This window comes from Ranitomeya variabilis, chromosome 2 (genome assembly GCF_051348905.1).
Source record: "Ranitomeya variabilis isolate aRanVar5 chromosome 2, aRanVar5.hap1, whole genome shotgun sequence".
NCBI classification, from domain to species: domain Eukaryota; kingdom Metazoa; phylum Chordata; class Amphibia; order Anura; family Dendrobatidae; genus Ranitomeya; species Ranitomeya variabilis.
Window position 1 is genome coordinate 116071370 of NC_135233.1, and position 21131 is coordinate 116092500.

Below are 21131 nucleotides of genomic sequence, written 5' to 3' on the forward strand. Positions count from 1 at the left end.
CAGTGGGTGTCGGGCCCTCGGCTTCCTCCTCGGCTTTCTGCTCCTGTCTCCCGTCTCGGACGCTCCGGACCTCCGAACTGCGTGTGAGGCGCGCTGCATCCTCGCAGGCCTGCCTGGGACTGTGGAGGGGGGGTGGGGACGGCTAATTGCCAGGCGCTGGGGCAGCTTTTATTTTCTATATAAAGCTGCAGAAGATGTCTCAGGTAAGCCTGCTCAGCATGGATACGTCTTGCCCTGCAGCTGCAGAGCCCGGCGCTCCCAAAGCCCCAGTAAGTGTGGCAGGGACAGGTCCCATTTAAAGGTGGGTCTTAGAATACCTTATCTTACTGCTCCCTCTCTCGTTTCAGGGAGACAAGCCTGTCCATAGATCCACCACTAAACGCAAATGCGCTACATGTAATGAAAAATTGCCCTTAAAAAATTGTGCCAACCCTGTACGGGCACAATAATCCGGGCTGAACATCCTTCACTAATTGAAGAGATACGTTCCATGGTTAGACAGGAGGTTCAAACCTCTTTAGCCACATTTGCCCCTCCCCCGCCGCCACCACCACCCTCACCTGGTCCATTGCTTCCCAAGAAAAGAAAAATCCAAGAATACTCTGACTCAGTATCTGACGCCTCATATGCGTCATCCTCAGTTAAATGGGAAGACGTCCTACCTCATAAAACTCCTGAAATCAGAAAATGCCTTTTCTCTTCTGAACATATTGAAGAGTTGGTGTCTGGTGCGGAATACTATGGGGCTAAAAGAGGAACCCGTTCCTCAAACTACACAGGATGAGTTATTTGGCATACATACTGATAAACAGACTGGCTTTCCTGTACATAAGAGTATCATTGATATGATCAATCAGGAGTGGGAACTTCTAGAGAAACGGCTAACCACCCCATCAGACTGTAAACACAGGTTTCCTCTGGATGAAGATTTAATTAAATGGAACATCCCAAAAATAGATGTTAAGGTGGTGAAAAAGACTGCCCTGCCATTCGAAGACTCCTCCCAGTGAAAAGATCCTTTAGATAGGAAGACTGAAAGCCTACTTAAAAAATCCTGGGAAACCTCCACTTCGGCTCTCAGGTTTAATATTGCATCTACCTCTGTAGCCAGGTCTCTCTTTTGCTGGATGGAAGAATTAGAGAACCACATCTCTCAGGGAACTCCAAGAGATGATGTATTGGACTCCTTGCCTATTTTACATAGAGCAACTGGTTTTCTTGCAGACGCGCCTCCATAGAATCTGTGTAGCCGCCAGATCCTTAGTCCAGACTAATGGAGCGCCCCCGCGTTGGGCAGTGGGGTACTCGGTACCGGATCCTTCGGTTCTCGATGGGGATGTCACGGTGGCTGACCCAATCTGTGGCCCTAGGGGCGTCCGTTGTTAAATGATGGGGAAAGGTCTTTAAAGGGGAAGTGTTCGTGACGCCACCTGTGGTATTCGGTCAGGGTGACCGACGCTGCTTAGGGGTCCGCTGGGGTGATGTTATGGCAGCTAGATGGTATACCTTCCCACAGGTGAAGTGTATCCCCAGGGCTTTCCAGAATGTAGATGGTGATGGTGGATGATATAAGGCGCAGTGAATAACGAGGACACAAGGTTGCAGTCTTTTACCTTTTCTGAAGGCTTCAGCATCCACAGTCCAGGGCACCGGACCACAGGGCAGGCAGGGTCCGGCCTGTCCGAAGGCAAATCCAGAGTCCCCTTATCCAGGTGGAAATCAGTAGCCTTCCTCTAGCGCCTGGGTGTTGTAGTACCTCCCTGCTGAGCTTCTTGGTAAGGTCCTCACAACTATTCTGGATGTTAAGTCTCTTTCTCTCTGTCCCCCTGATGGATAGGATAGGACAAACCCGTATGACTGATGGCCTGAGGCTTCTTACAGGGACTCTACCACACCCCGGCCCCCACAAGTTGCCAACGTGCCTCCTGGGTATAAGGTCGGGCAGCTAACGTGGAATTAACTGTCCTGCCAGTCTCTGAAGTAAAGCGTAGAGATCCTTACTCCCTCGGTGTTCTGGCTACCGGATTACTGCGCCTCAGCAGGAGGCAGCCTTTTACATTGCAGAACTCCTGGTTTCTTCTCACTCACTGCAACACAAATCCCTTCAATGTCTCTTTCTTTGGATGCTGCTGCATGGGCAGGCGCAGCTCTGTGGACCCTCGTCCTCCTCAGACCGCAGTCTGGATCTGACTGGAGCTCACTCCAGCCAGCTTCTCTCTGCTGCTGACTTCTGACTCTCCCTAACTTCCTATCCAAACCACCAGTTTTACCCAACTGTGAGGAGTGCCCTAATAGATAGGCGCATAGCTCCCCCTGGCGGCCTGGAGTGTGAAGTGTGTAGTGTGGTTTGTGATACCTGGCAAAGAGATCTCCTTTATTACCTTCAGACGTAATATCACTCCCACTGGTGGAAGAATAACATTACTGCAACGACCAGTACTCTGGGGCGCTGCACTAATTCTGCCAGAAGAGCTCTCTGGCTCAAGATGTGGCGTGGAGATGTGACTTCAAAAATAAAATTGTGCTCCATTCCCTTTAAAGGAGACTATGTCTTCAGGCCTTCATTAGATGATATCCTGGAAAAAGCCATGGACAGGAAAAAGACTTCCTGAACAGAGACCTCCCAGAAAGCGTTTTTTTCGGCCCTCCCAGTCTCAGCCCTCCCAGGCTAAGGGCAAAAGGAAAACTGGTAGATGGAGCTATGCTAAGGGGAAACCTAAGAATATCCTTATCCCACAGCAAGAAAAGCAATGACTCAGATCCAGTAGGGGGGAGGCTTTCGAACTTTGTTCACAGTTGGCGGAATATCTCCAACAGCCCCTGGGTCTTGTGTTTTCCAGCAGGGTCTTTTTATAGAGTTCGAGGGACCCCCCCCCCCCCCTCCCAGGATCCTAAGAGTCACCTCCCCGTCATCTCGGGAGACTCAAAAATTGATGTCAGGGTTACAAGACCTGATGACCTCAAGAGCAATTTCTATGGTCCCAGTAAACGAACAGGGAAGGGAGCATTATTCCCGTATATTCATGGTAAAAAAAAACCCTCCGGGCAAGCCCGAATTATAATAAATCTAAAGGCTCTCAATCCATCGCCTACCGCAAATTCAAAATGGAGTCAGTAAAATCAGCCATTCCTCTGATGCTCCTCATTCGTATATGGCGACTATAGATCTCAAGGATGCCTATTTTCATATCCCGATACATCCTTGTCACAGGAAGTATCTGAGATTTGCGGTTCAGCTGAATCACAAGATTCTACATTTCCAGTACAATGTTCTTCCTTTTGGGATCTCCTCGGCTCCAAGGGCTTTCTCCAGAGTCATGGCTGAAGCAGTATCTCATATCAGGAACCAAGACGTCGCCATAGTACCTTACTTAGACGACCTTCTGATCATTGGTCCTTCCGCCGAAATTCTGAAACAGAGAGTTTCCAAAACTCTGAACATCCTACAACTCTTGGGTTGGGTACCCAATCTAAAGAAGTCTCAACTTCTTCCATCGAAAATAAGGTTTTTGGGGGTCATCTTGAACTCAGCAACCAAAAATCTTTCTTACCAGAAGATCACCGGAAGAACTTGATATCCAAAGTTCTAGACTTCAAAAAACAAAAGGTCCCCTACTTTGCAGACAGCGATGTCTCTTCTAGGGTCTATGACGGGCTGCATACAGTCAGTCCCGTGGGCTCAAGCCCATTCCAGAGTTCTGCAGGCGCACATTCTGGAAAACTGGAATGGAATACTTTTCAAGAAAGGCATCCAGTCCCCTCTTAAATTTAAGTAATGAGAAATAGATGATTACATAAAAAATGTATACATCAGTACCTGCGCTGGTATAACTGCCTGTCGGCACAAATCTCCCACAAGAATGAAAAAAGAGGAGGAATGATATAAACTGAGAGCTGTATTGGTATACTTTGCAGTCCAGTGTTACAACAAAACGGGCCAGCACGCATGTGTAGTCAAAAAAGAAGAATACTCAGTTCTTACCCTTAACAGGAATCCATAAGGGAAGTGATGATGATCCTGAATAGGGATCCGCCGCTGGAGAAAGTCCTCAGGATGCCGCTTCGCTGCCCGGGCTGGTGACAGGACGTCGTATCCCCGTGAACAGCGCGGCAATAACTTAGAGGCGACTCGAATCCCACTCCGGTGCGGGTAGTGCAATCGGCGCCTGCGCAGGACCTGTGAGCCGTTGTATGCAACGTGACCGCGCACGTGACGAGGGGTAAGGTACGGATGGCGATATGGACCAAAAGAATAGACAACGCGTTTCGGAGACGTCTGTCTCCTTCCTCAGGTATGGTCCATACCCCCACATAACGGTCCTTATATAGACGCCAGCCGTACCGATAGTTATTGGAACCCAAAAAGTTCTATCCCACAGTTCAGACCCTTAGGGATAATGGTGTCCAAGGTGAAAATCCATTTGGTTTCTGATCTAGACATGGATTTGATGAAACTTCCTCCTCTCCAATGTGGATGTATTCTTTCTATTCCCGTAATCTTCATGCTTTGTACCTTTCCCTCATGTTGCTCAATAAAATGCTTCGAGAGTGGGTGACCCAGGAATTTACTATCAATGTTCCGAATATGTTCGTTTATTCGAACCCGCAAGGATCTTTTAGTGCGTCCAACGTATATTTTATTACAGGGGCATGTGATAGTATAAATAACCCCTGTAGATGAACAAGTTATAAATTCTTCGATCCTCAATTCGGTATTGCCAATCTTCTGTTGTTTATGTGTTTGGTTTTTTTTGCACATATTGCATTTTTTGCAAGGGAAAAAACCTTTTAAAACATTGTGAGAGGGTAGTTTGAATGGGTACTGATTTATTTTGTACTGTCGGAGCAATATATGTACCTAAATTCCGGCTTTTCCTATAAATAAAGCGGGGTGCTTCCGTAATACTGCCCCCCAGAATTTTATCTTTTTTCAATAAATGCCAGTATTTTCTCACTATTCTCCGCAGGATGTTTGAGTTTGCATTGAACTGGGTGATTATTGGGATACAATCCAGATTGTTATTTTTTAATTTAGGAGTAGGGTTTATCAATTCCTGACGAGGTTTCAAAAGTGCTGCATCCCTGGATTCCTTCAACACATCTAGGCTATACCCCTTTTCCAAAAATTTGATGGTTAGGACTTCCGCTTCATCCTCAAAGTCCTGCGGCTTGGAACAATTCCTGTTTAATCGCATGTATTGGCTTTTTGGGATATTCAGGAGCCATTGTGGGAGGTGACAACTGTTTAACGGGATAAAGCTGTTAGTGTCTGTTGGTTTATTAAAAGTTCGAGTTTGAATAGTACCCTCCTCAATAAAAATAGTCAAATCTAAAAAATTAATTTGATGTGTGCTGGTATTACTAGTAAAATTTAAAAAGAATTCATTTTTATTTAAATTAGTTAAAAACCGGTTCAGGGCCTCCTGCCCCCCTGACCAAATAAAAATCACATCGTCAATGAAACGTTGCCAGAGGACCAGGTCCGCGCGCAGCACGCCCCCCTGTGAGTATACGAAGGTTTCCTCCCACCTACCGACGTACAGGTTAGCGTAACTGGGCGCGAACCTGGTCCCCATAGCAGTACCCCACTGCTGGGAGTAATAATTATCCTGATACATAAAATAGTTGTGGGTTAAAATAAAATGCTTACATTCGCCTAAAAAGTTAATTTGTTCACCAGGAGCTGGTCCTCAGTCAATGAAACGTTGCCAATGTGATTTTTATTTGGTCAGGGGGGCAGGAGGCCCTGAACCGGGTTTTAACTAATTTAAATAAAAATGAATTCTTTTTAAATTTTACTAGTAATACCAGCACACATCAAATTAATTTTTTAGATTTGACTATTTTTATTGAGGAGGGTACTATTCAAACTCGAACCTTTAATAAACCAACAGACACTAACAGCTTTATCCCGTTAAACAGTTGTCACCTCCCACAATGGCTCCTGAATATCCCAAAAAGCCAATACATGCGATTAAACAGGAATTGTTCCAAGCCGCAGGACTTTGAGGATGAAGCGGAAGTCCTAACCATCACATTTTTGGAAAAGGGGTATAGCCTAGATGTGTTGAAGGAATCCAGGGATGCAGCACTTTTGAAACCTCGTCAGGAATTGATAAACCCTACTCCTAAATTAAAAAATAACAATCTGGATTGTATCCCAATAATCACCCAGTTCAATGCAAACTCAAACATCCTGCGGAGAATAGTGAGAAAATACTGGCATTTATTGAAAAAAGATAAAATTCTGGGGGGCAGTATTACGGAAGCACCCCGCTTTATTTATAGGAAAAGCCGGAATTTAGGTACATATATTGCTCCGACAGTACAAAATAAATCAGTACCCATTCAAACTACCGTCTCACAGAATGTTTTAAAAGGTTTTTTCCCTTGCAAAAAATGCAATATGTGCAAAAAAAACCAAACACATAAACAACAGAAGATTGGCAATACCGAATTGAGGATCGAAGAATTTATAACTTGTTCATCTACAGGGGTTATTTATACTATCACATGCCCCTGTAATAAAATATACTTTGGACGCACTAAAAGATCCTTGCGGGTTCGAATAAACGAACATATTCGGAACATTGATAGTAAATTCCTGGGTCACCCACTCTCGAAGCATTTTATTGAGCAACATGAGGGAAAGGTACAAAGCATGAAGATTACGGGAATAGAAAGAATACATCCACATTGGAGAGGAGGAAGTTTCATCAAATCCATGTCTAGATCAGAAACCAAATGGATTTTCACCTTGGACACCATTATCCCTAAGGGTCTGAACTGTGGGATAGAACTTTTTGGGTTCCAATAACTATCGGTACGGCTGGCGTCTATATAAGGACCGTTATGTGGGGGTATGGACCATACCTGAGGAAGGAGACAGACGTCTCCGAAACGCGTTGTCTATTCTTTTGGTCCATATCGCCATCCGTACCTTACCCCTCGTCACGTGCGCGGTCACGTTGCATACAACGGCTCACAGGTCCTGCGCAGGCGCCGATTGCACTACCCGCACCGGAGTGGGATTCGAGTCGCCTCTAAGTTATTGCCGCGCTGTTCACGGGGATACGACGTCCTGTCACCAGCCCGGGCAGCGAAGCGGCATCCTGAGGACTTTCTCCAGCGGCGGATCCCTATTCAGGATCATCATCACTTCCCTTATGGATTCCTGTTAAGGGTAAGAACTGAGTATTCTTCTTTTTTGACTACACATGCGTGCTGGCCCGTTTTGTTGTAATACTGGACTGCAAAGTATACCAATACAGCTCTCAGTTTATATCATTCCTCCTCTTTTTTCATTCTTGTGGGATATTTGTGCCGACAGGCAGTTATACCAGCGCAGGTACTGATGTATACATTTTTTATGTAATCATCTATTTCTCATTATTTATACCAATTACAATCCTTAGTGGTGATTGTTGTACCTGCTGCAGGCAAACCGCCTCGTGTCTTTTAGCGCCACTCACAGTTATTTATTAGTAAATTTAAGTAATGAATCATTCATTACAACATCATACGGCAGAGAGTTCCATAGTCTCACTGCTCTTACAGTAAAGAATCTGCGTCTGCTATTGTGCTTAAACCTTCTTTCCTCCAGACGTAGAGGATGCCCCTTTGTCCCTATCTCAGGTCTATGATTAAAAAGATCATCAGAAAGGTCTTTGTACTGTTCATACATTAAATAGGGATTTTTGTGTACTCACCGTAAAATCCTTTTCTCCGAGCCATTCATTGGGGGACACAGACCGTGGGTATATGCTGCTGCCACTAGGAGGCTGACACTAAATGATACAAAGAAAGTTAGCTCCTCCCCTGCAGCATACACCCTCCTGCTGGCTCTCAGCTAACCAGTTCAGTGCAAAAGCAGTAGGAGATCAATAACAATATATGAGCGTATAGCATGTCATAATATATATGAGAGTAAAGCATGTCAAATTATAAAACAAACACAAGCTAATAACCGGGTGGGAGCTATATCCCCCAGTGACTAGCTCGGAGAAAAGGATTTTACGGTGAGTACACAAAAATCCCTATTTCTCCTTCGCCTCATTGGGGGACACAGACCGTGGGACGTCCCAAAGCAGTCCCTGGGTGGGGACAACATCAGATCAGGCCCTGTGTAACCGCTACCTACAAGTGCGCCACCGCGGCCTGCAGAGTCCGCCTGCCCAGACTCCCATCTGTGAAAGTGTGGGAATTATAGTTGTCACAGGTTCCTTCTCCGGTATCACACAATCAACAGAGCAAGGGAATAGTGAACAATCCCAAGAACTTTATTTAGTCAAAAGTACGAAAGGTCCATATAATCCACTACACAAAGGATAAAATATTCCAGAACACAAATGCAGTTCAGTTACAGGATAAAAATCCAACAATCAAACAAGACTGGTCTGTGTCTCCCCTCCCCATTCACAGGTTAGGGGGGTGGGTCGCAGGGGCTCATTGTTTCAACAAGCTAGGTCAACATGTCATTAGCATATTAGCAAACAACATTATTCACTGACCCTGTGGAGAGATAACAATACAGAACTGTGAGGAGAATATCAGATGGCAAATAACTCAACACCATGAAAATAAGTAAAATAGAAATATACACAAAATGATACCCACATAGCATATCACACCATCACAATGGTGCTTGCAGGCGTGCTTGCCGACGTCTGGTGCCTAGAGCCCTTGATAAACAGGGAGATAGGCTGACATCTAGCACTAAAGGACTCCTGGATGGTGAAACGAATCCACCAGGCTAACATGGCCGATGAAATGGCTAAACCCTTCCTGCAACCGTAAGGAAGTTGTCTTCTTACTGTTAGGAAGCCCAAGTAAAGTGTCCAACCTTCGGAAGGACGCCGTCCTCGATACGTACCTACTCGGAACACTCACTTTGTCCAGATTATGGGGAACCCATTCCGTTTTGTGGACTGGAGCCGAAAGAGATGAGGCAAGGACGATGCCCCTGTAACAGTGGGAATACAATAGCACCTTGGTAACAAGGGAAGGGGATGGCCTGAGGACAACCTTGCCTTGATGGTAATAAGGAAAAAAGTCTGAAAGAACAAAGCGGCCAGCTCTGAAGACTCATCGGGATGACAAGATCGCAGAGAAAAAAGGGGGAAACCTTCCCTGATAGTAAAGTCTGTCCGGATCAAAAAAGGAGTCTACTGTGAGACCCCCAGGACCATTAAAGGTCCCAATGATCTAACGGTATGCGATAGGGAAGAACCACAGGTGAAGACTCCCTGCGAGGCAGTTCATATTTGCAGTTTTGTTGCAATAAGACAGAAAAATACTAGTTCCGCAGAAGAGAAATCCTGACATGGTAAGTGCAGATCTCCCAGTATCACTGGGGCCCTTCCTGCTTCCAAAAAGATCTCGGAAGTAGTGGAAGAGGGGTTATGGAAATTGGTACCATGGAAGAACCAGAGCATGCACTGCGATGGCTCTTGGATCTCGAGGCCAAGCCATGAACTCGAGTACATTGGCGTTCAGTCTGGACGTCATCCGATCTACATCTGGAGTGCTCCAGTGAAGGCAGATCTGATGGAAGACTTCCGGGTGAAGTTCCCACTCTCTTCAGGAGAAACCCTGGTGGCTGAATATGTCTGCCGCCCAAAGTTCTACTCCAGGGATATGTACGGCCGAGATCACCGAATGACAGATCTCGGCCCATAGAGAATGTGAGGTACCTTGGCCATGGCGCCTGACCGTGGGTACCTGCTAGATGACTGACGTATGGCACAGCCGTGGCATTATCCAATTGAATTCGGATGCGGTGACCTGCCAGAAGGCAGTGGTCCTGCTGTAGGATTAGCCGTACCGTTCGGATCCCCAGAGCAATGATTGGGAGAAGACTGGCATTGGTAGTCACTAATAACCATTGATCCGGGAGAAAGGCCCTGGATGAGGAAGGAGCTCAGAGACTACCCTCTGAAAGCCTGACTGACTTGCTGAAAACGAGCGGAGCGAAGGAGACTGCTTCCATTGTCGTCACCATTATTCCTCAAAACCCTCCTAGCAAATAGAATGAAACGAGGGGATGAGTGATCAAGTGCGCGAGCTCTCTGTTGAAGGGCCCCGACCTTGTCTCGAGGGAGAATTACCATCCTTCTGGAAGTGTGCAGGATCATCCTCAAAAAGGATCTGCTGGGCTGGAAATGAGGAATAAACTTGTCTAAGTTTAGCTGCCAGCCCAGGTGAGAGGGTATCGCAAGTGATATAGACTGCTCAGAGTAGTCCTGGAAGAGCGGCTAGAAAGTCGACCAAATAGGGCAGGACGACCACGTTTCTAGGGTGCAAGAGGAAAATGACAACCGCCATGACCCTTGCGAACACTCTGGGTGCGGTAGCAAGGCCCAAGGGCAAGGTCGTGACTTGAAAATGCTGTTCGCGAATGGAAAAGCGAAGGAATTTTTGAAGAGGGAAAAATAGGAATGTGAGGGTAAGAATTCCGAATGTCGATGGATGCCAGAAACTCCACCTTTATCTGTTGAAGTAATGGCTAAGCGGAGGAACTCCATCCGAAGAAGGAGGACCTTGTCAAAGGTTGTCAGAAGTTTGAGGTCCAGGATCGGTCTTACTTTTCATTCCCCCTTTTTGGAACCAAGAGCCCTTAGATCTAGACTGTCCTGGACAACCCTTCCACTGCTGGTTGGGTCTGTAGGAAACATACGATCCCTTGTTAGTCTCCCACTCAGATTTGATTGGCCAGCTGTACTGTCTTCGGGAAAAGGTTACTGGTGTGAATCAAAGTAGTTAAGGTCTCCAACCAGGAGACCATTGCTCAAGCAACCCATGCGGCTGCTAAGGAAGGATAGAGCGCTGAACCCGAAGCCACAAGACAGAACGAACCAGATCTGCTATCTGACAGTCCATGGTATTTTTAATTGATGATACATCGGGCAGGGATACTGGTAGGTACACCACAAGAGATTCTACCCAGTTAATCTGCCAAGTGGCAGAATGCGGGGCTGCATCGAGCAGGTCAGGAAAAAGCCGTCTCTTGCCATCGTTGTGCAGAGTAGAAAATTAGGGACCCTCGATCCATCATCCTCTTAACAGGGAAGTGGAGAGGGATCGTCCGCCTTCTTGCATCATCTGCTAAATAGTGGTGATGCAAAGGGGGGTGCTCGGACGCCAAAAAGGGTGCCTCTGTACATACACAGAGTTCAGGTCCCTATGTGGACAGGGCAGGTTTGTCTGGCGTTAGGCCTGGATGCAGAAGAGGATACATGGAGGCGACACTCCATGTGCTCGTCTGTTGATGGTGTGGGGAGATTGGTGCCCTTTAAAGGACCCGTCGCCCTTAAAAAATCAGACCAGGCATGGCATCGCACGTAGAGGCTTCTGTCCAGTGAATCGCTTATCCGGATTGAATGGCAAATGCTCTACGAGAGAGTTTAGTCCCCTTATGAGGGACACTGTGTATTGTAGTAGAGAAACAAGACGTGCACTCTGGGAGTCGTGTGGTAGGTGCTGGTTGAACCCGGAGAAATCCAGATAATACGAATTTTTAGAAGAAAACAACCGCACTCAAACTGTAGATTTGCGTCATAAATGTAAGGAATTTAATAGGGACACCACAGTGATACAATCAATTGTTCAGGTATTGCAGAGGTAACGTTTCGACCCTGATATGGGCCTTTGTCAAACCTCACTGACCTTCAAGAAGGAAGAGAAGAGAGCAACGCGGAACGCAATGGCTCCACTAGGACAGGAGAGTTTGGAGATCCGGAACGGCACGGATAAGGGGTTCAGTCCCTGTAAGAGCTGTGGGTCCTATGTCCGGGAGAAGCGGCTACAATTGATTGTATCACTGTGGTGTCCCTATTAAATTCCTTACATTTATGACGCAAATCTACAGTTTGAGTGCGGTTGTTTTCTTCTAAAACTGCGTAGTGTAGAGCAGAACTGGAGTCTTCGTCAATGTACAGAGATTGGTTGATGATATAAATAGGGTCCATCCTTTTCTGAAGCTCTGGCAAGTCCAGATCCATGGCAATATCCGATCCATATTCAGAGCCTTGTTCTCAGCAAATCATTGGGGAGAGAGATCAGGAAATGAAAATTTCCGTTTTCTAGATGCCTGTACGTTTCTAGAATACTTGCGGCCCCTGTTAGCCGACGGCTCCCATGTAGGAGAGGGACCATGTATATCGGTCCTGCGAGCACTCAGAGCCACAAAGGGTACACGGAGGGATTCAATCTTAGTCAGAGAAACCATGGATTGCGGTCATTGACGAAGTCCACTGAGGGGAACTAGGTACTCTGAGATAAACTGAAACAGCGGCGGAAGGCTCCTGAGCTCATTTAGGGTGACCGGTTTCGGATTGATCATGTGCCTTTAAGACCAGAGGAATACTGGTCGTGCGCCTTTAAGACCAGGGAATACTGGTCAGGTACTTCCTTACCCGGGTCCTGATGTAGTCGTTGTGCCCCTTTAATGTAAAAACCGGTCGCCCCTGTGTGAAATGGCCAGGTGGACCAAGATGGCCACCGGGAGTTGCAGAGGTGATAAAAAATCTGACAGAGCGAGAAGCCCCAAATCGGAGGGCAGAGAGGGGCCTCCGTACATCCACGGAGTTCACAGGGTGGACAGGGCCAGTTGTCCGGCTATAGTCCTGGCTGCAGAAGAGGATACGTTGAGGCGAGACTCCATGTGCTCGTCCGTTCAGGGTGCGGGAAGATCGGTGCCCTTGAAGGGACCCGTCGCCCCTAAGAATCAGCCCAGGCATGGCATCCCACGTCACAGGAGAGGATATGGAGAGACAACACTCTCCGTGCTCGCCTGATGATGGTTCGGGAAGATCAGAACCTTGAAATGATCCGTCGCACCATTCGTCCGTGGAAAAAATAAAATAAAAAATGTAAAAGGTAAAAATAGAGTAATAAAGAGGTTTGGGTCTGAACAGCAGACCCGTCCGTGTGCCTCCTACGGACATTAAGCAAGAACTGGTTAGCTGGGAGCCAGCAGGAGGGTGTATACTGCAGAGGAGGAGATAACTTTCTTTGTATCACTTAATGTCAGCCTCCTAGTGGCAGCAGCATACAGCCATGGTCTGTGTCCCCCAATGAGGCGAAGGAGAAAATAAGATCACCCCTTAGCCTTCGTTTTTCCAAACTAAATAGCCCCAAGTGTAATAACCTATCTTGGTATTGCAGACCCCCCAGTCCTCTAATAACCTTGGTCACTCTTCTCTGCACCCGCTCTAGTTCAGCTATGTCTGTCTTACACACCGGAGACCAGAACTGTGCACAGTATTCTAAGTGTGGTCGAATTAGTGACTTGTATAGAGGTAAAATTATGTTCTCCTCATGAGCATCTATGCCTCTTTTAACACATCCCATTATTTTATTTGCCTTTGTAGCAGCTGCCTGACACTGGCCACTGAATATGAGTTTGTCATCCACCCATACACCCAGGTCTTTTTAATTGATGGTTTTGCCAAGAGTTTTAGAAATAAGCACATAGTTATACATGTTATTACTTCTACCCGAGTGCATGACCTTACATTTATCCCCATTAAAGCTCATTTGTCAGCCCAAGCTTCTAGTTTACATAAATCATCCTGTAATATAAAATTGTCCTCCTCTGTATTTATTACCCTGCAGAGTTTAGTGTCATCTGCAAATATTGAAATTCTGCTCTGCATGCCCCCTACAAGGTCATTAATAAATGTTAAAAAGAAGAGGGCCCAATACTGACCCCTGTGGTACCCCACTGCTAACCGCGACCCAGTCCGAGTGTGCTCCATTAATAACCACCCTTTGTTTCCTATCCCTGAGCCAGCTCTTAACCCACTTACATAAAATGAGAATAATGGGGATAGGGGAAAATATTTGTATCAACAGCTTTTGAAAAGTCCATATACACTATGTCCACTGGGTTTCCTTGGTCCAGTCCGGAACTTACCTCTTCATAGAAATTGATCAGATTAGTCTGACATGATCGGTCCCTAGTAAACCCATGTTGATATTGGGTCATGAGGTTATTCCTCTTCAGATACTCCAGTATAGCATCCCTTAGAATGCCCTCCAGGATTTTACCCACAGTAGAGGTTAAGCTTACTGACCTATAATTTCTGAGTTCAGTTTTTGTCCCCTTTTTGAATATTGGCACCACATTTTCTATATGCCAGTCCTGTGGTACAGACCCTGTTATTATGGAGTCTTTAAAGATTAAAAATAATGGTCTATCAATGACTGTACTTAGCTCCTGCAGTACTCGGGGGTGTTTCCCATCCGGGCCCGGAGATTTGTCAATTTTAGTGATTTTTAGACGCCGCCGTACTTCCTGCTGGGTTAAGCAGGTGACACTTAATGGGGAATTTTTGTTATCACTGATCATATTGTCTGCCATGGAATTTTCTTGTGTAAACTTGAAAAAAGTCATTTAGCATATTGGCTTATTCCTCATCCACCATTTCACCCAGACTATTTTTAAGGGGCCAACACTATCATTATTTTAGTTTCTTACTATTTACGTAGTTAAAGAATATTTTGGGATTATTTTTACTCTCTGGCAATGAGTCTGTCTCAATTTTTGCTGCCTTGATTTGCTTTTTACAGAATTTATTTAATGCCTCATCACTACATACTTCCTTTAATTCTCTAAATGCTTTCTTTTTGTCACTTATTGCGCCCCTTACAGCTCTATTTAGCCATATTGGTTTCCTCCTATTTCTAGTATGTTTATTCCCATACGGTATATACTGTGCACAGGTCCTATCCAGGATGCTAATAAACGTCTCCCATTTTCTTTGTGTATTTTTATGTCTCAGGATATCGTCCCAGTTAATTGCACCAAGATCATCTCTCATCCGTTGGAAATTTGCCCTCCTGAAGTTTAGTGTCCTTGTCACCCCTCTACTACACATCTTATTGAAGGATACATGAAAACTTACTATTTTGTGATCACTATTCCCCAAGTGACCCCCAGCCCTTATATTTGCTATGCGGTCTGGCCTGTTGGTTAATATTAGGTCTAGCAGTGCCCCCCTTCTTGTTGGGTCCTGAACCAGTTGTGAAAGGTACCGTATATACTCGAGTATAAGCCGAGATTTTCAGCCCAAATTTTTGGGCTGAAAGTGCCCCTCTCGGCTTATACTCGAGTCATGATCGGTGGTGGGGTCGGCGGGTGAGGACTGTCATATGCTCACCTAGTTCCGGCGTTCCTGTCGCTCCCCCTGCCCGTCCCACGGTCTCCGGGTGCCACAGCCTCTTCCCCTGAGCGGTCACGTGGGACCGCTCATTAGAGAAATGAATAGGCTGCTCCACCTCCCATAGGGGCGGAGCCGCCTATTCATTTCTCTAATGAAGCAGTGCCGGTGACCGCTGATAGAGGAAGAGGCTGCGGCACCCGGAGACCAGCTGTCCGGGGGAAGGAGCAGGATGCCGGGAGCAGGTAAGTATGTCATATTCACCTGTCCTCGTTCCACACGCCGGGCGCCGCTCTGTCTTCCCGGCGTCTCTCTGCACTGCCTGTGCAGGTCAGAGGGCGCGATGATGCATATAGTGTGCGCGGCGCCCTCTGCCTGATCAGTCAGTGCAGAGAGACGCCGGGACCGGACGCTGAGGAGCTGCAAGCAAGAGAGGTGAGTATGTCTTTTTTTTTTATTGCAGCAGCAGCAATGGCACAGATTTATGTTGAGCATCTATGGGGCAACGGTGCAGAGCACTATATGGCACAGCTATGGGGCAACGGTGCAGAGCACTATATGGCACAGCTATGGGGCAACGGTGCAGAGCACTATATGGCACAGCTATGGGGCAACGGTGCAGAGCACTATATATATGGCACAGCTATGGGGCAACGGTGCAGAGCATTATATATATGGCACAGCTTTCTGTGGAGCATCTGTGGGGCCATAATGAACGGTGCAGAGCATTATATATATGGCACAGCTTTCTGTGGAGCATCTATGGGGCCATAATGAACGGTATGGAGTATCTATTTTTAATTTTGAAATTCACCGGTACCTGCTGCATTTTCCACCCTAGGCTTATACTCGAGTCAATAAGTTTTCCCAGTTTTTTGTGGCAAAATTAGGGGGGTCGGCTTATACTCAAGTATATACGGTAATTGTCTCTCATAGTTGCCAAAAACCGATTACCTTTGCTGGAACTGCAGGTTTCTGTTCCCCAATCTATTTCAGGGTAGTTGAAGTCCCCCATAATAATGACTTCTCCTTGAGTCGCAGCTTCATCTATTTGCTTTACGAGGATATTCTCCATTGCTTCCATTATTTTTGGAGATTTATAACAAACCCCTATCAGTAATTTATTTTTTCCCCCTCCCCTTATCTCCACCCACATGGACTCTACATTTTCATTAGATTCACCTATATTATCACACAGGATGGGTTTTAAGGACGATTTTACATATAGACACACCCCTCCCCCATCTGTACAGTCATTTCTGAACAGACTATAGCCCTGCAAGTTAACAGCCCAGTCATGGCTCTCATCCAACCATGTTTCAGATATCCCCACCATGTCATAATTATGCTCCAACAACATTAGTTCTAATTCATCCATTTTGTTGGCGAGGCTTCTGGCATTAGTATACATGCACTTGATGTTCCTCTCTGTACCTCTATTCTTTCTTAAATTATTAACTGTTCTAACCCCACCCCCCCATGCCACCGCTACCCCCAACTTCCTTATTTGTGCCCAGGTCTCTATCTGCACTATCTTCCCCTCCTATAAATTGAATACCCTCCCCCCAATCCCTAGTTTAAACACTGCTCCAACCTTCTAACCATTTTCTCCCCCAGCACAGCTGCACCTTCCCCATTGAGGTGCAGCCCGTCCCTAGCGTAGAGCCTGTAGCCAACTGAGAAGTCGTCCCAGTTCTGCAGGAACCCAAACCTCTCCTTCCTACACCAATTCTTGAGACACTTATTAACCTCCCTAATCTCCCGTTGCCTCTCTGGCGTGACACGTGGCGCAGGCAGTATTTAGGAAAATACCACGTTGGAGGTCCTTGCTTTCAGCTTGCAGCCTAATTCCCTGAAATCATCTTTAAGGACCTTCCACCTACCTCTAACTTTGTCATTTGTGCCAATGTGCACCATGACCGCTGGGTCCTCACCAGCCCCTCCCAGTAATCTGTCGGACTCGAGCGCCAGGTAGGCAGCACACCGCTCGACGATCCCTGTCTTTGTGACAGATTGCCCTATCTGTTCCCCTAATAATTGAGTCCCCCACTACCAGCACCTGTCTGGCCTGCCCTGCTCTCCTATTTCCCTCCTCCTCCGGCTTTCAGAGGACATGCCTGGCTGCAGCAGTGCTACCCCTGTACTGGCACCCCCCTCATCTGCCAACTTAGCAAACTTATTAGGGTGTGCTAGATCAGCACTAGCCTCCCTGGCACTCTTCCCTCTACCTGGCCTTCTGTCACCCAGCTTGCTGCTTCACTGTCCTGCAGCTCCATCCTACCATCCCCCCCCCCCCCCCCCTCATCTATCCCATTGAGCGTCTGCTCAGTGAGCAGAAGACTCCTTTCCATGTTGTCAATGGATCTCAGTGTTGTCAGCTGCACATTTAGATCCAGAATCTGGGCTTCCAAATGCACAACGTGCTCACATCTCGCACAGCAGTATGCACCCTCGACCGGCTGATCAAAGATTGCATACATGTGGCAAGATGTGCACTGGATGGCATTAACAATAGTGGAGCACATTTCCTAATGGGGATTGCACCAGACAGAAACATTAAATAAAAAATAAATGCAAAGTATCAATAAAACACAGACAGCAATTCAGTAATTCCTCCCTTGGAAACTCCCTGAATCCAAAGTTTCTAAATCACAAGTCACACTCGCTAAGCTGAAGATTTAAAGAGATTTTTTTTTTTCTTTTTCCCCTCAGCAGCAATCCACCTTGCTGTTCAGTGCACTTCCAAAAAGCACTTCCAATGTAGCAGTTCTCTGAGTGCTGAGCTCTGTATAATCCTGCCCACACCACTGATTGGCAGCTTTGTGTACACTGTACAAGGGCAGAAAGCTGCCAATCAGTGGTGGTAGCACAGGTTATAGGGTGCATTAATATAAAGGAGTACCTGGCAGCAGGGTTATTAATCTTCCAGATTTTATCAAACTGTAGCAAGCAGCACAGTAAAGGACATCACTGGAATTAGGGTCTCTGTCCCTACATTATGCTTCTTTCGGATTCAGATTAGGTGGCAAAATCCTTGTGACAGATTCACTTTACATTCTCTCAGGACAAAAAAGTGCAGATTATTGAACACTTGAGCTTCCTCATTGTTTTACTTCCCTTCTTTTTATCTTGCAGCATTTCTTGCCCAGATGGAAATGTGAACAGCTCATCCGGCAAGGCGTCCTGGAGCACATATTGTCATGAGCTCTTCTATACTGGATTTATGGACCTCGTGGATTTCTTTTATGTTTATAGTAACATGTAAATATGGATTTGTACTTTTGAATTAATCAATTTATATAATGTTCTTGGTTTGTGTGGACAGAGTCGGCTGACAATGTGCCAGGGACTGATTGCACTGCCCCCGATGACAAAGAGCAGCTGCAGGGAGAACAAGACTTCATGTTCTCCCTGTAGCCACTGCTCCAGTAAGACGGCTATAAAGAATTTAACTGCTGGCTACCTGCAGATTGTCCCTTATACCTGGGGGTAAAAAGCATAACAAGAAAAAAAAAAACTTAATTGATTTCCAATTTTTATTAACATTCTTGTTATCAGAATGCTTGTCAGGTCTTTAAATGTCTTTACATTTAAGTCCAGGCTTATTTTTGGTATCTGCGGTATAAATATACACACATTTTACATATAAAACTGTACATATTTTATGAAATGTATACAGCTGGCTAAGAACAGTATATTTACAGACATGGTTCTATATACGCTGGTGACATACCTAACTATTCAATAAATTCCTTACTCAGTTAAGAACATCAAATTACTTCTTACCTTTAATAAAGATGTAATTCAGAATATCAGACATGGTGTCGTTGGGCCTAGCAGGCAGGGATTGTACAGGCAAAAATGTGACTGCTGCATTAATGTGGACTATTGCAAGCTGACATTTCTGAGCCTCATGTTCGTACCACAGATTATCCTCCAACACCCACAGGCTTCAATGTGGTGTGCCTATGTACAACCATAGGAGAGGACCTAAGCTAGTGCTAGCTGTTATCAGCCAACATGTGTACCTGAACAGGATGTAGCCTCCTATGTTGGGCACTGATTTTTCTATTATAGGAATTTTCTACTAGAGATTCAAGAGATCCCTCCTAACTGAGCACTTTTTTTCTTTGACACAGGACAATGTCCAGGTTCTCCTAATAACTCAGCAGCATGGACTCCACACTATATTAGGGTTACTCCTTTTCATGTTATAAATGTGTCTAGTAAGGACGAGGTCACACCAGCAGCACAAGCTTTGCAACATCTGCCGTCGATTTTGTTTCACAAGTGTGGCGTTTTGCCCACACAACTTGCTGCATTGAGTGGAGGCACCATAATGCCTATTAAAAAGGAATCTGTCACCAGATTTTTGCCACCTGCTCAGAGAGCAGCTTAATGTTGGGGCAGAGAACCTGATTCCAGTGATGTCACTTACTGGGCTACTTAGTGTAGTTTTGATTAAGATCATTGTTTTATCAGCAGCAGATTATCACTAGAGGATTAGCAAACCTACAACCAAGTAATCCTCTGCATAACCCCACCACCAGCGCTGATTGCTCATAGAAAGTGTTCACAAAAAGCTGCCAAACAAAGCTGCCAATCAGTGATGTGGACTGGTTTACACAGAGAATCGCTGGATCTGCAGCAGTGAAAACAAGGATGGAATCAGCATCTCTGCCCATACATCATGCTGCTCTCAAATGGAGTAGCAAAAACGTGGGGACAGATTCTCTTTACGATCAGAGGATTATCTCCCTGTGTAAAGATGCCAGCAATTAATTAGTGAAAGAGGAAAAACACTTGATCAGGCAATTGGATTATTTATGCCAGCATAAAAAAAAAAAAAAAATAAATCATCATATGCAGCAACTAATCACCCCATGTAAATGCTGCCAAAAACAAGATGCTGTATGGGGCCGGGTGATAGATATTCTATTATCACTTTGTGTAAATGAGCGCCGATCAATGTCCATTAGCAAGTGGAAATTGGCTTGTCTAAGACTGCGTTGCATTCTGTTTTATGCAAGAAAGGCAAAAGTATTTTGTTGCAGTTGTACCACAATGATGGCTACAAAAACACTGCACCCTTAACATATGAACACTGAGGCTGACCATTCCATGTGTAGATTGTTGCATTATATCGGCTATCCATATACGCTTCGTTCTAGAGGTATACTTGCTTTATAGCCAAGGTTGACACTCCGCAGTCATAGCTCTGTTACACAAATCCATTATATAAAACTAAACAATCCATTTAACGTCGAGTTCTCACTCTATGGTGAAGATTGTCTAGTTGGAATATATATGGGAAAATAAACCATCAGAAGTTATTCACATTGGAATACGAGTTAGGGAGGACCAGCAAGTCCTAATGTTGGGAATGGACACCTTACAACTCAGTTTTGCACATGTGCTCTGTGGGCTTTTGGCTATAACACGTCCCTTTTTATAGTCTGACTTTTTTCACATGTCCATGTTTTTTTGTGAAACAGCCTTTTTTTTTTTTTTTTTTTTTTTTTTTAACCTGCATCCAAAAAGTGCCAATACACGTCAATGGGTCAGTGAAAATCAGGCATAACAAAACACTGACATCTGAATGAGGCCTTAGGCTGGATCTGGACTTGATTTGTGTCCACGCTCAGGATGTATGCGGCCGACACTCACGATAGATGCTGAGATATCTGTCCACCATCCGGACCCATTATAAAGGGACTTATAGTGGGAACAGCTATAGAGGATAGGTGCACAGACACCGTGTGCACCTAGCTTTGGATATGGCTGATTTCGGTAGGGGCAAGATGACTATCTAATTTGTTTGGTGGTGTCCCTGATGGCAAATACTGGCAGGTCACAGGTTAGATGTTAACAAAGGCATCTGGTAGTGGCTTACTCGCTTCTCCCCAACACATGCATGCTCCACTGAACACAGGACTATGGGGAGGAACAGCTTTTGGTCAAGTAAGTGTT

At 45.6% G+C, this 21131-nt stretch overlaps 1 protein-coding gene across 1 annotated transcript in view; it reads left to right on the forward strand.

Moving 5' to 3' along the window:
• The window catches only part of GINS1 (GINS complex subunit 1), a 48731-nt gene extending 29756 nt beyond the window's left edge, over positions 1-18975 (forward strand). The window contains exon 7 of the mRNA XM_077282861.1: positions 18297-18975. Coding sequence (XP_077138976.1) covers positions 18297-18365 — 69 coding nt within the window. The 3' untranslated portion in view covers positions 18366-18975. The remainder of the gene's footprint in view (positions 1-18296) is intronic.
• Positions 18976-21131: the final 2156 nt, after the last annotated feature.